The following is a 13,249-nucleotide window of genomic DNA, read 5'->3' on the forward strand; positions in this document are numbered from 1 at the left end:
TCTGGAATTGTGTGAAAGTTTCTAATAGTTACTGAAAGGCAGGGGAAACAAAACATTTGTCAAAGTGTCTGGTCATGGTGAGGAATCTCTCCTCAGTGTTCCTTCCCTACATCAGCTGACTGGCTCAATCTGTGGAGACCTGCATTGTGCAGAATCTATCACACATATTCAGACTAAAATCTGAATTATACACAAAGATTGAAAGTTTACTTTAAAATTGTATTCCAGTAAAAATTGCCAATTAATTACTATAAAACCAGTTAGTTAAATAACCAGTTAGCTTGTCCAAATATCACAACATGAAAGTACCACAGCTGGATTACTTTTAGTTATTTAAAGGTGCACTCAGTGACTTTTGTCTTTGTGTCATCTTGGATTTACACTGACACCTAGCGGCTTGGATGCAGCATCATTTAAAATCAATAGTTTTTATATTATTATATATCAATAGTTTCAGATGCCATTGTAGAAATGTAGTTTCAGATGCCATTGTAGAATGGTTGTTTTCACAGTCAACCATGATTACTTAAATCAATGAGTGAAACTGTCAAATAACTGGACGGTTACTGAGATTAAGTGAGTAGCATTCAGCTGGTCATGTGATTGTAAAATGGCAGCCCCCATGTGTGGACCCTCTCCATTTAGAATAAAACAGCTTTTATAAGTTTACTGAAATGACTTTCAAAGTTTGCAGTAAAATGGGTCTGTTCTAGAGAAATAATTTAATGTGTGGAAGCAAAGCTTAGATTAATTGCTTCTGCTTTTATTAATCCATCCATCCATCCATCTTCAACCGCTTATCCGAAGTCGGGTCGCAGGGGCAGCTGCTCCAGCAGGGGCCCCCAAACTTCCCTATCCTGAGCCACATTAACCAGCTCTGACTGGGGGACCCCGAGGCATTCCCAGGCCAGTGTGGAGATGTAATCTCTCCACCTAATCCTGGGTCTTCCCCGAGGCCTCCTCCCAGCTGGACGTGCCTGAAACACCTCCCTAGGGAGGCGGCCAGGGGGCATCCTTACCAGATGCCCAAACCACCTCAACTGACTCCTTTTGATGCAAAGGAGCAGCGGCTCTACTCCGAGCTCCTCGCGGATGACTGAGCTCCTCACCCTATCTCTAAGGGAGAAGCCCGCCACCCTTCTGAGGAAGCCCATTTCGGCCGCTTGTACTCGCGACCTAGTTCTTTCGGTCATGACCCAGCCTTCATGACAATAGGTGAGGGTAGGAACAAAAATTGACCGGTAGATCGAGAGCTTTGCCTTTCGGTTCAGCTCTCTTTTCGTGACAATGGTGCGATAGAGCGAGTGCAATACCGCCCCCGCTGCCCCGATTCTCCGGCCAACCTCCCGCTCCATTGTCCCCTCACTCGTGAACAAGACCCCGAGGTACTTGAACTCCTTCTACTGAACATGAGCTTTTATTAATCTTATTTGTAAATCTCTTTTGATAAAAGCATCTGCTAAATGAGATGACAATGTCTACTTAAACATATACATTATGAGTTTTGCTGTGGGCTGTAAATCCAATAAGAAAATAATTTCTTATTTTCAAACATTTCTTCCTCAAAAGTTCTAAATGAATCAATAGTGGAACCGTTAAGCATCCGAAATCATTAAGAGGAATCAGAACCGGAATCATTAAATTCCTAACGATTCCCATCCCTTGTAACCACTGTACAAATTTTGTCAAAACTAAGTTATGAACGTATGTTGTGATCTGTCCTGTGACAGATGGGTTTGGCTCAACTAAGCTTAGATTCAGAGAAAACAAAAAAATTCAGAGAGTGTGCAAATTTCAGTAACTACAAAATCCACACTAAAACCAAGTAACTGTGAAGCCATTTTGCTCAGTTTCAGTGTTGGCATAGTTACTGCGTTTTGCATTTGTTTTGCAGAATGACACATTAATTTATCCACTGAACCACTTACTGCTGGTTAATGATTAATATCATGATGCTTCACAATGATGTGACCATATGTCATGACATGGATATGACACATCCTCAGTGACCTCATCGATTCAGTAAACATCTGGAATTTGTGTGCTTTTGTTAATCATTTATGGCTGCCTAATGATGATACATAAACATCCCCCACAGACAATGTGCCACTTTAATCAAAGAAGGAGAGGAGGAGAGGACAGAGAGCAGCCAATCATGTTCAGGCCCTGAGAGTTTTATCTGCTGGGGTGAAGGCTCAGGGGAGGTCACTGGGACAAGCATTATTGATGTTGATTGTCAGCAAACAGGTGGGCAGAAAAACTCTTTGACAAACACACACAGAGACCAGGACACCATGTTTCAATGAACAGTCTCTCCTATAATATCTGCTGTGGCCACTTAAAGGAATAGTTCATCCAAAAAAAAAAATGTGGTTATTACACACTCACCCTCATTTTGTTCCAATTTTAAACTTACATGTCTCCATGAAGCACAAAAGGAGAATTTTGAAGAATTGAACTGTTCACTCGTTTCCATGCAATTTCAATGAATGTGGACTTTCAAGCTTAAAAAAACATAATAACAGTATGATTAAAGTCATCTAAACAACATGCACTATATTGTATTACCCCAAAATGAATAATTTACTCACCATCATACTAGTATGACATTCTTTCTTCTGTGAAACACAAAAGGAGATGTTAGAAAGTTTGAAAATGTGAAGAAAAAAATTAAATGAAAGTGAATGGGGACTGAGACTGTCAGTCCCTAACATTCCATCTATATTCTTTGTGTTCCATGGAAGAGTAAATCATAATTGAATTTTCGGTTACACTTTTACCTTTTTACAGTGTAATTACTGATTATTTCTAATTAACAACATGTACTTACTGAAGGTTTAGCGTAAGGGTTTGGTTTAGGGTTAGTTGCTTGTAATTACGCATAATTGACTGTGGAGTGGTGGTGGCGTAGTGGACTAAAGCAAATAACTGGTAATCAGAAGGTCGCTGGTTCGATCACCACAGCCACCACCATTGTGTCCTTGAGCAAGACACTTAATCCAGGTTGCTCCGGAGGGATTGTCCCTGTAATAAGTGCACTGTAAGTCGCTTTGGATAAACGCGTCTGCCAAATGCATAAATGTAAATGTAAATGTATTACTATAGTAAATAAAGTGTTCCCAAATTTTCATGTTGAGGTCAACTATTCCTTTAAGCCATACAGTAGCTTTGTGTCAGACTTTTATTGACTTATATATGTCATTATTCACTGAAAATCTTGAGATCTACCCTAGTTCTACTTGGTGCATTCATGAGAAGTAGCAATGATCGATTTGAAAACACAACGTTCTTTTGAGTTGGATCTTTTCAATTAATCCACTGATCCAGGTCTCCTGATTCGTTCACTTATCAAAGACTTTGAATATCACGCACTAGTCCAATGTACGCCCTTTATGATACTTTTATGGTGTTTTTGCATCCTTTTTTCATCCTCAGTCCCTATTCATTTATAATTGCGTGCAAAAAAGCAATTATTACAGTTCTTCAAAATTTCTCCTTTTGTGTTCCATGGAAGAAAGGAGGAAGAAAAAAATGTGGGCTTGGAAATGCATGAGGGCGAGTAAATAACGTCAGAATTTTCATTTCATATTCCTTTAATGACTGGCTATATATTTACACTGCACTATTAAAGTTGTAACTAGTCTGTACCACAAACAACATACATGTGCACTCTAGTTAAAAACAACTTTGAACTTTGTTCTTGTTCACTTCTCATTTAACTAAACCCTCCAACGTTCTTTGAGGTTGTCCTGCTATTTAGCAGTCATAGTGCCATTACTTGAAAATTAATGATCCTGTTGACCCACCGACTGCTCCAAAGTGACTGTGAAGTTGAGTGTTAAGTGCAGGCAGACATGATCTGGCTGTTTGTTGTACTCACGTCCCTCACTTCCAGCTCCCAGGCTGCCCTAAGTCACCGTCATGCCAAAACAAGCGATTAACTGAGCCTCCCGACTGAGCTGGGTGTGTTATTTGGTTCCTGCAGCTGTCTAGACACTCGTTTGAGTGAGAGTTACAGTACATGTCTGCTGATTCTCAGACTTCCTTCAGTATATCCTTATGGCATTGATTATCAGTGTTTTTCTACTGATTTTCCTTTGCCTCTAAATGATCAGAAATGCATAAACCTGAAATCAAAATGGACCCTGTTTACTTTGCCTATAAAGTAACCGTCTCTAGTCTCATTGTGCATAATTCAGGTTATTCTTAAAGAGGTCATGACATACTCTATATTTAAATAATTGTATTATCTTCCCTGAGGTCCACTGATAATGTTAGTAAAGTTTTTTTGTTTTCTGCACCAAAACAGGCATTTAGTAACATAATTTAGGCCCTCCACAATGCTCCACAATGTTATAAAGTTAAATTTCAGGGTTTACATATAATGCACATCCAAAAAATTGCATCAGAATATATTAAACTGTTCACTAAAGAACAGCAGCACCATAAACAATCAAACAGTCATGACATTTTAAATATTCATGAATGAAACTGTTTACTTACAGTTTTGCGATCGAGTCCAATATTATTTTTAACTGCCCCATCCTTCAATAACTGTATATTTGCAAAGCTTGAATCATATTATGACTGGTTCACAAGCAATCCACGCTGATATGAGCCGAAGAAACGCACATACATAGTCCAAAGCACAGTGAAACAAGACACACACAGTATCATTCTGCACCGAGGAGCACATCACTGGAAACGCATCAAAACGGTCAAAGACGTCCATCTAGTGCATGTTTACATATAATAACAATTAAAAATATCACAGATAGTACAAGAACTCATCCAGGATGCATTTGTGCTCAAAACAGCAAGAGGCAGAGCAGCTGAATGAAACAGAATGGGGTCTCCTTTTCAAATACTTGACACAACATCTTTTAAAAGCAGCACGAGATTCATGACAATGGTCAATGATGTCTGTGTAGTGTATGTAAGTTTATATACAAAAATAATTCAAAATCGTCCAGATGGGTCCCCTTTGGTGTTCAGGAATAGTTATCTGTCCATCTTTCTCTCTCTCAGTTTAGAATCAGAATATGAATGAGCTTTATTGTCAGAGTGCAACAAAAGGATCCAAATGCAAAAGGTAACTCAAATCAAAGTCTTTAATGATCAACAACAAAGGAAGTCTGTAGTGGATAACACAGAACTGGAACTCAAATGATGCTCTCCAGGAAGACAGCTACACAGAGGGTACTTGTCAGGAGAGGAAACGTGGAGCAGAAAGTTCACTCGAACAGAAGGTACTGGTCCTTGTAGAAAGTAGCTTGAGCAGAGTAGGCCTTGTAGAACCTCACCACAGCAGGTAATAGGATACACTAAGACGAGCGCAGCTACACATGACAAGACGTGGTGAGTAACTGCTGACAGATGAGAGAGCATTTCACAAAGCGTAACACACACAATAATCTTACGTGAGACCTCGTGTGTAGGTAGATCTTGAGTGGAAAGCCACACCTTCTGCCCACATACGTATCTAGGGGCTTTAAACCGACGACGATTCGCAGCTCTACAAGTTCGTGCTCTAGTGCGACATAAAGCCGATCTCACTCTCCTCCAAGTACGCTTGCACCTTTGAATATGGGCCTGTACGGAAGGCACGGAAGTCTCAGAGTCTTGTGATGTAAAAAGTGGAGGTTGGTAACCGAGACAGCTCTCAAATGGGGACAACCCATTAGCGGACGACGGCAGAGAATTATGGGCGTATTCAGCCCAGGACATCTGATCGCACCAAGAGGCAGGGCTCTGTGAAGTCAAGCTGCGCAACATGCTTCCGAGAATCTGATTTGTTCGTTCGGCCTGCCCATTAGTCTGAGGATGGAATCCTGATGACAGACTGGGGGATGCCCCAATCAGTCGGCAGAATTCCCTCCAGAACTGAGAAGCGAACTGAGGCCCTCTGTCAGAAACAATGTCCGAAGGAAGACCATGAATCTTAAATACGTGATCAACCATTACTTGGGCGGTCTCACGAGCGGACGGTAGTTTAGGAAGAGGAATGAAATGAGCTGCTTTAGAAAAACGGTCGACCACAGTGAGAATAACCGTGTTGCCGGCGGATGACGGGAGACCGGTAACGAAATCTAAAGCAATGTGCGACCATGGGCGTGACGGAATGGGAAGTGGTCTGAGAAGGCCAGCAGGCAGAGAGTTGCCTGATTTTGTCTGAGCGCAGACAGGACACGGCCTTCTGAACCGACGAATGTCACGTTCTCTAGTGGGCCACCAAAATCTCTGGCGAATAGCGGCCAAGGTACCCCTAACACCGGGATCTTGCGACTAATTTAGAGGCATGACCCCACTGGAGAAGCGGCTGAACGAGCGGTCTCGGGAACAAATAACTTACCCTCTGGGGCACGAGGCGGTCTGACAACGTGTGAAAGAGCCCTCTTTACGGCCTGTTCGACTCCCCAGACGACAGCTCCGACCACGCAGTGTTGGGGAACAATAACCTCCTTGGTCGAAGCCTCCACTGAAGAACCGAACTGCCGCGAGAGAGCATCGGGTTTAAGGTTCTTGGAACCTGGTCTAAACGAGATCGAGAAGTCATAACGACCAAAAAATAACGCCCAGCGGGCCTGACGAGCATTAAGTCTCCTGGCGGAACGGATGTATTCGAGGTTCCGGTGGTCAGTCCAAACAATAAATGGAACACTGGCTCCCTCCAACCAGTGCCGCCATTCCCCCAGAGCTAACCGAATCGCCAAAAGCTCCCGATTACCCACGTCATAATTGCACTCAGCCGGCGAAAGACCTTGGGAAAAGAAGGCGCACGGATGAACCTTGTCATCAAGAGAAGATCGCCGTGACAAAATAGCCCCCACCCCAACATCGGAGGCATCGACCTCGACTATAAATTGTCTCTCAGGATCTGGAGTGACTAAAATGGGCGCGGAGGTGAACAACCTCTTGAGTCGATCGAATGCATCTTGCGTCACCTCAGACCAAACGAATCGAGACTTGGTCGAGGTGAGAGCAGACAGAGGGGCCGCGACTTGACTAAAATTACGAATAAATTGTCTGTAAAAGTTAGCGAATCCCAAAACCGCTGGAGAGCAACACGAGAATCGGAATAGGCCAATCGAGAACCGCCCGCACCTTCTGGGATCCATGCTGATACCCTCAGCAGAGACCACCGAACCCAGGAACGTGACCGATCGAGAATGAAATTCACATTTCTCTGACTTGACAAAAGGCGGTTCTCGAGTAGTCGTTGTAAGACTTCGCTGAACGTGTTGGATGTGTACTTCGAGAGAGGGTGAGAAAATGAGGATGTCGTCTAGATAAGCGAACACAAAGACATTTAACATGTCTCGCAAGGCGTCGTTGACTAACGCCTGGAATACAGCGGGAGCATTGACCAGCCCGAAAGGAAGAACGCGGTATTCAAAGTGACCAATAGGGGTGTTAAAAGCGGTCTTCCATTCGTCTCCCTGCTTAATACTGAACGAGATGGTATGCGTTACGTAGATCCAGCTTTGTGAAGACTTTTAGCCCTGCAAGATTTCGAAAGCCGGCGACATAAGGGGCAAGGGGTAACGATTCTTGACCATTATGTCGTTCAGCCCCCGATAATCAATGCAGGGACGCAACGAGCCATCCTTCTTCACAAAGAAGAACCCAGCACCGGCAGGTGAGGAGGACGGGACAATAATCCCAGCGTCAAGTGACTCGGAGAGGTATCTTTCTAGAGCCTCCCATTCGGGCGCAGAGAGAGAATATAATCTACCGCGGGGTGGCGTGGTGCCAGGATGGAGATCAATGCTACAATCGTAAGGGCGGTGAGGCGGTAAGGAAACGGCCCGGGAGCGGCTGAAAACCGCTCGCAAATCGTGGAACACCTCCGGGACTCCAGACAGATCTCCAGGCTCCTCCTGAAACACAGCAACAGAAGAAACCACAGGAATAGCAGAAACTAAACAATTTACATGACATGAAAGACTCCAAGACAACATTGTATTCTTGACCCAGTCAATATGAGGGTTATGTTGGACTAGCCAGGGATGTCCTAACACAATGGGGGTATAGGAAAACTGGTTTCCAGAGATAACTAGACTCACCGGACAGGAGACTTAATGCTCGTCAGGCCCGCTGGGCGTTATTTTTTGGTCGTTATGACTTCTCGATCTCGTTTAGACCAGGTTCCAAGAACCTTAAACCCGATGCTCTCTCGCGGCAGTTCGGTTCTTCAGTGGAGGCTTCGACCAAGGAGGTTATTGTTCCCCAACACTGCGTGGTCGGAGCTGTCGTCTGGGGAGTCGAACAGACCATAAAGAGGGCTCTTTCACACGTTGTCAGACCGCCTCGTGCCCCAGAGGGTACGTTATTTGTTCCCGAGACCATTTCTCATCAATAAAATTCCCTTCAGCCCCTGAATCGATTAGTGCGGAACATGAAACAGTAGAACCAGCCCAACGAAGAACCGCGGGCAGGATGGTGCGGGACTTGGATGGAGAGGACATCACAGTAGCGCTCGCCAGTACTCCTCAGTCTACTGGCGAGCTCTGGCTTTTAACGGACATGAAGCGGCAAAGTGGCCAGCCATGCCGCAGTAAAGACACAGTCTGTTGGATATGCGACGTTGTTTCTCTTCAGCCTGGAGGCGAATGCTACCCAACTGCATGGGCTCAGGGTCTGGTCTGGAAGCAGCGGAAGTAGATGGCTCACTAGGTGTAGCGGAGATTGCTCGAACACGTCGCCGTTGCTCAAAGCACTTGTCAAGACGAATCGCCAGCTCTATCAGTTGGTCGAGTTGATCAGGTGAACCACGAGCATAAATCTCCTCCTTCAAATTAACATTCAGACCCTCCAGGAAACGAGCAACCAAGGCAGGCTCATTCCACTCGCATGTGGTGGACAGGGTGCGAAATTCAATGGCGAAATCGGCTGCAGTTCTTCTCCCCTGATGAATGGTGGTCAGAAGACGTGAAGCCTCGCGACCAAAAACAGACTGGTCGAAGACCTTAATCATCTCCTCCTTAAAGAGATCAAAACGACTGCAGTAGGGTGTCCCTGCTTCCCAAGCGGAGGTTCCCCACTCACGCGCACGCCCAATCAGTAACGAAATCACAAAGGCGATACGGGCGCAATCACTTGCGTAAGTCTGTGGTTGCAGGGAAAACACCACCTCACACTGAGTCAAAAAGGCTCGACACTCAGTCGACTCACCGGCATAACATGGGGATTGTTCACACGAGGTTCTGGAGGAGAAGGACGACTCTGAACTGCTGGTGACTCCTGGTGCACATGGAGAAGACGAGCAGATAAATCATTCACCTGTGCAACCAAACTCTCCACCGCATGTTTGGCAGCAGATAATTCCTCCTCGTGTCGACCCAGCATAGCTCCTTGAATCTTTACCGCAGAGAAAAACGATTCCTCCTCTGCTGGATCCATCCTTGGTCGGATTATTCTGTCAGAGTGCAACAAAAGGATCCAAATGCAAAAGGTAACTCAAATCAAAGTCTTTAATGATCAACAACAAAGGAAGTCTGTAGTGGATAACACAGAACTGGAACTCAAATGATGCTCTCCGGGAAGACAGCTACACAGAGGGTACTTGTCAGGAGAGGAAACGTGGAGCAGAAAGTTCACTCGAACAGAAGGTACTGGTCCTTGTAGAAAGTAGCTTGAGCAGAGTAAGCCTTGTAGAAACTCACCACAGCAGGTAACAGGATACACTAAGACGAGCGCAGCTACACATGACAAGACGTGGTGAGTAACTGCTGACAGATGAGAGAGCATTACACAAAGCGTAACACACACAATAATCCGACACAGAACAGAGAGAGCAAACACCAGAAGTAGACAGAGTAATCAGACAAGACTAGAAACAGGTGTCACTGCAAATCAGCGCGAGCGCTGATTGAGATGATCAACAGGTGATGTCAGAGTGCAACCATGTAAGTGTGTGTGTGCTGATGTGTGAGTGAGATGAGTGTGTGAATGAGTGTGTGTAGTGAGAGAGAAACAACCCAGATCCTGACATTTATTGCCAAGTATGTTTACACATACAAGGAATTTGTCTTGGTGACAAAAGCTTTTAGTAAAATTCATAGATAACATTTTTTTTTTTTTTATAAAAATAAAAAGTGAATAGAAAATATAAGTATATCTAGAAATACACAATAAGAAAAAAACTATATTTATACACGTATGTACAAATACAAATCTAGTATATACAGATGTGCAAGGGAATGTAATAGCAGAAGAGGTAGGACATGTTGGATGAATTTAAATAGACTAAGCTGTGTATTGCACATAATTATTGCTCAATGGGGCAGTTTGAAAAAAATTGTTCAGATGGATAGCCTGAGGGAAAAAACTGTTTTTGTGCCTGACAGTTCTGGTGCTCAGAGCTCTGTATCATCGTCCAGAAGCAATTGTTCAAAAAGGTAGTGGGCTAGGTGAGTGGGGTCCAGAGTGATTTTTCCAGCCTTTTTCCTCACTCTGGAAGTGTACAGTTCTTGAAGGGAGGGCAGGGGGCAACCAGTAATCCTCTCAGCAGTCTAAACTGTCCTTTGTAGTCTTCTGATGTCTGATTTCATAGCTAAACCAAACCAGACAGTTATTGAAGTGCAGAGGACAGACTCAATGAGTGCTGAGTAGAACTGTATCAGCAGCACCTGTGGCAGGTTGAACTTCCTCAAATGGCAAAGGATGTACAACCTCTGCTGGGCCTTTTTTTAGTCAATGTGGGTCTCCCACTTCAGGTCTTGTGAGATGGTAGTGCTCAGGAACCTGAATGACTCCACTGCTGCCACAGTGCTGTTTAGAATGGTGAGAAGGGTTAATTTTGGGGTGTTCCTCCTAAAGTCCATTATCATCTCCACTGTTTATGAACTGAAGCTCCAGTGGGCGGGGCCAACGGTGCGATAATGTAAAGTTGGCATTGACTGTAGAGTCGGACAGTAATTAATGAGCCCCCTTGTTACGTAGGGAAATTGCGGAAGTAGAAGACAATGCGTTTTTGTTGCTTGGTTTCAATAAATACTTTTATTGCATTGAGGATTAAGTTTGAGTTCTGAAATTTACATTATGATTTATAGTAGAATGACTTCTTACATGTCAAAATACCAAAGAAAATTGTATTCCTCTTGACATGACCCCTTTAAGAAAAAGAAATGGTAGACAAGCAGAAAACACAGAAATTGTATGGAGCTTTGGGTTAGGGGTAAAGTTAACAGTGTAACTGCAAATGTAATTACAATGCAACAACATGTATGTACATAATAAGTACATTATATCAAATGGTTAAGTACATAGTAGTTAAGGCCACCTAATATAAAATGGGTCCTATCGTTTCATGTTTTCTTTAAGTTATAAAATTCAGATATACAGTTCTGTAAATACTGAAAATGATAAGTTTTTATTAGAGTTCTGTTTTTCATTTCAGAATTAGCTCTAGACCAACAGATGAGTCATTTGACTCTACAAACTCCACACCAGGAGAGCACATCTGGACACCATAGCTCCTTTGAAAAGTTCCAACTGCCCAAATACAGTAAGGTTGGTCAAGAAATTACATGAACCGGTCTTGAAATTTCAAGTCATTTTAATTGAAACATCATGGTCTGTTTAATGTTGCGATTTCTTAGTGTATTCTTTCAATGCATTTCTCAGTTTGGACAAGGACATGAAGCCACTGTACAAAGCAGACGACGAGGTATTGACCGCAAGAAGCTCTTTTGCTTTGGGGAGGTCACACCATTTCGGGCCCTTGAGTTGCCGGTTAGTCAGTCTTTTCTCAGATGCATAGCAGGGATTGGAATCAGCAGGGACCTGGTGAAATATGATATTATCAGCAGGGAATCAGCAGAGAACTGGTTTGCGATATGATATTATTGCAATTCATGTGATTCAAAAATGTGATATATTCCGTTCTTTTACTTGCTTATATCTTGTTTCTCTTCATTGGAGCTGACCTTCCTGCTTTACTTAATCATAGACCCAAAATATAGTGATACTTTGAAATATCTCTAATGTTTTAGTGTGCTAAAGTCATAAGAATCACATGAACACTGTGGCTAAATGACACATGTGCATAGCACTGATTATAGAAGGGTCCACAAAACCAGCAGAGGACGAAAACAAAGACAACACCCTTTTATTTTTAACTCATCTTTTGTGTTATGAGAACAGCACCAGGCTTTTGCATCCAGGGTTTGTTGTATGTTTGTTGCCACGCACTAGAGTTTTGCTTGGCCACTGAAGCTCTTGGTGAGGTGGAATAAGCAGGCTCAAATGTTTTTTTCTCTGTAAAACTCTCAAATGAACGGCTGGGCCAGAAATGAAATGAAAAATGCAAAGTAAATCACTGTGGGATTGATGGTGGTAGTGGGAGAAAAAGTGCAGATGCATTGGCGTGTGCCAGGATTGGCTACTGACTGTCATGGCACTTTTAGAGGAGAGAGGCATTATTATGGCAACCACATCACAAAAGTTGGACACATTTTGCGTGTCTCAACCACAGTGGATAAAGAGCTTTAAAAAGGACAAGACGCAAAATATTCCAAATCTTCAACTAGTTTAAATGCTGTGGATAAGAAGTATTTTGGCAATGTTTTATACTATAAGAAGAAACACATAAAGGCTTACAACAAGCATGTAAAAACTTTTACTATAATTAAAAATAAAATTCTTTTATTTTGAATTACTTCTAGGAGATCAGTGAGCCTGTGGATTTACCTTTGGAGCCCTGGATACTGAAAAAATTTCAGCTCTCCTCCAGACAAACAGAATTAAGCTCTCACATATTGTCATCTGAAGGTCCTGTGCATTTTGATACACTGGAGTAGACAGTTGGTATAATGGAGGTGATGTTTTTTTCTTTTTCTTCACAGATTCACACATTTTCATTGTCTTGTCCAGAAATATATGTCCTCTTCCTTTAACTGTAGAGTAGTCATTGCTTTTGTACCATGTGGCTTCATTGACATGACCACATTAGCTTTGTTTTGCACCATCAATGTGTACATACGCAATATTTCTTTACATTAAAATATAGATCGACAATTATTTTGCTTCGAAAACCTGTGTATGCTGTCATTGATTTTACATTTGAATTTTTTAGTTTCAAATGACTGTAATTTTATCAGTGATGCTTTCTAATGCCAGCATCACTATTACTATTGTGCGGCTCACTCGTCCCACGCTGTTTTTGCTATGTTAATGAATGATATACTGTTACTTTTCTAAGCAATCAGACTTAGGATGTTTGCTTGACTGATGAAAAATAAAGGGA

The 13,249-nt window shown here is 42.8% G+C and overlaps 1 protein-coding gene across 1 annotated transcript in view; it reads left to right on the forward strand.

Annotated features, from left to right (window-relative positions):
• The window catches only part of LOC127627244 (WD repeat-containing protein 49), a 38,286-nt gene extending 25,483 nt beyond the window's left edge, over nt 1-12,803 (forward strand). The window contains exons 15-18 of the mRNA XM_052103585.1: nt 2,099-2,247; nt 11,402-11,514; nt 11,629-11,736; nt 12,669-12,803. Coding sequence (XP_051959545.1) covers nt 2,099-2,247; nt 11,402-11,514; nt 11,629-11,736; nt 12,669-12,803 — 505 coding nt within the window. The remainder of the gene's footprint in view (nt 1-2,098; nt 2,248-11,401; nt 11,515-11,628; nt 11,737-12,668) is intronic.
• Nucleotides 12,804-13,249: the final 446 nt, after the last annotated feature.

The sequence above is a fragment of the Xyrauchen texanus genome, chromosome 33 (assembly GCF_025860055.1).
Source record: "Xyrauchen texanus isolate HMW12.3.18 chromosome 33, RBS_HiC_50CHRs, whole genome shotgun sequence".
NCBI classification, from domain to species: Eukaryota; Metazoa; Chordata; class Actinopteri; order Cypriniformes; family Catostomidae; genus Xyrauchen; species Xyrauchen texanus.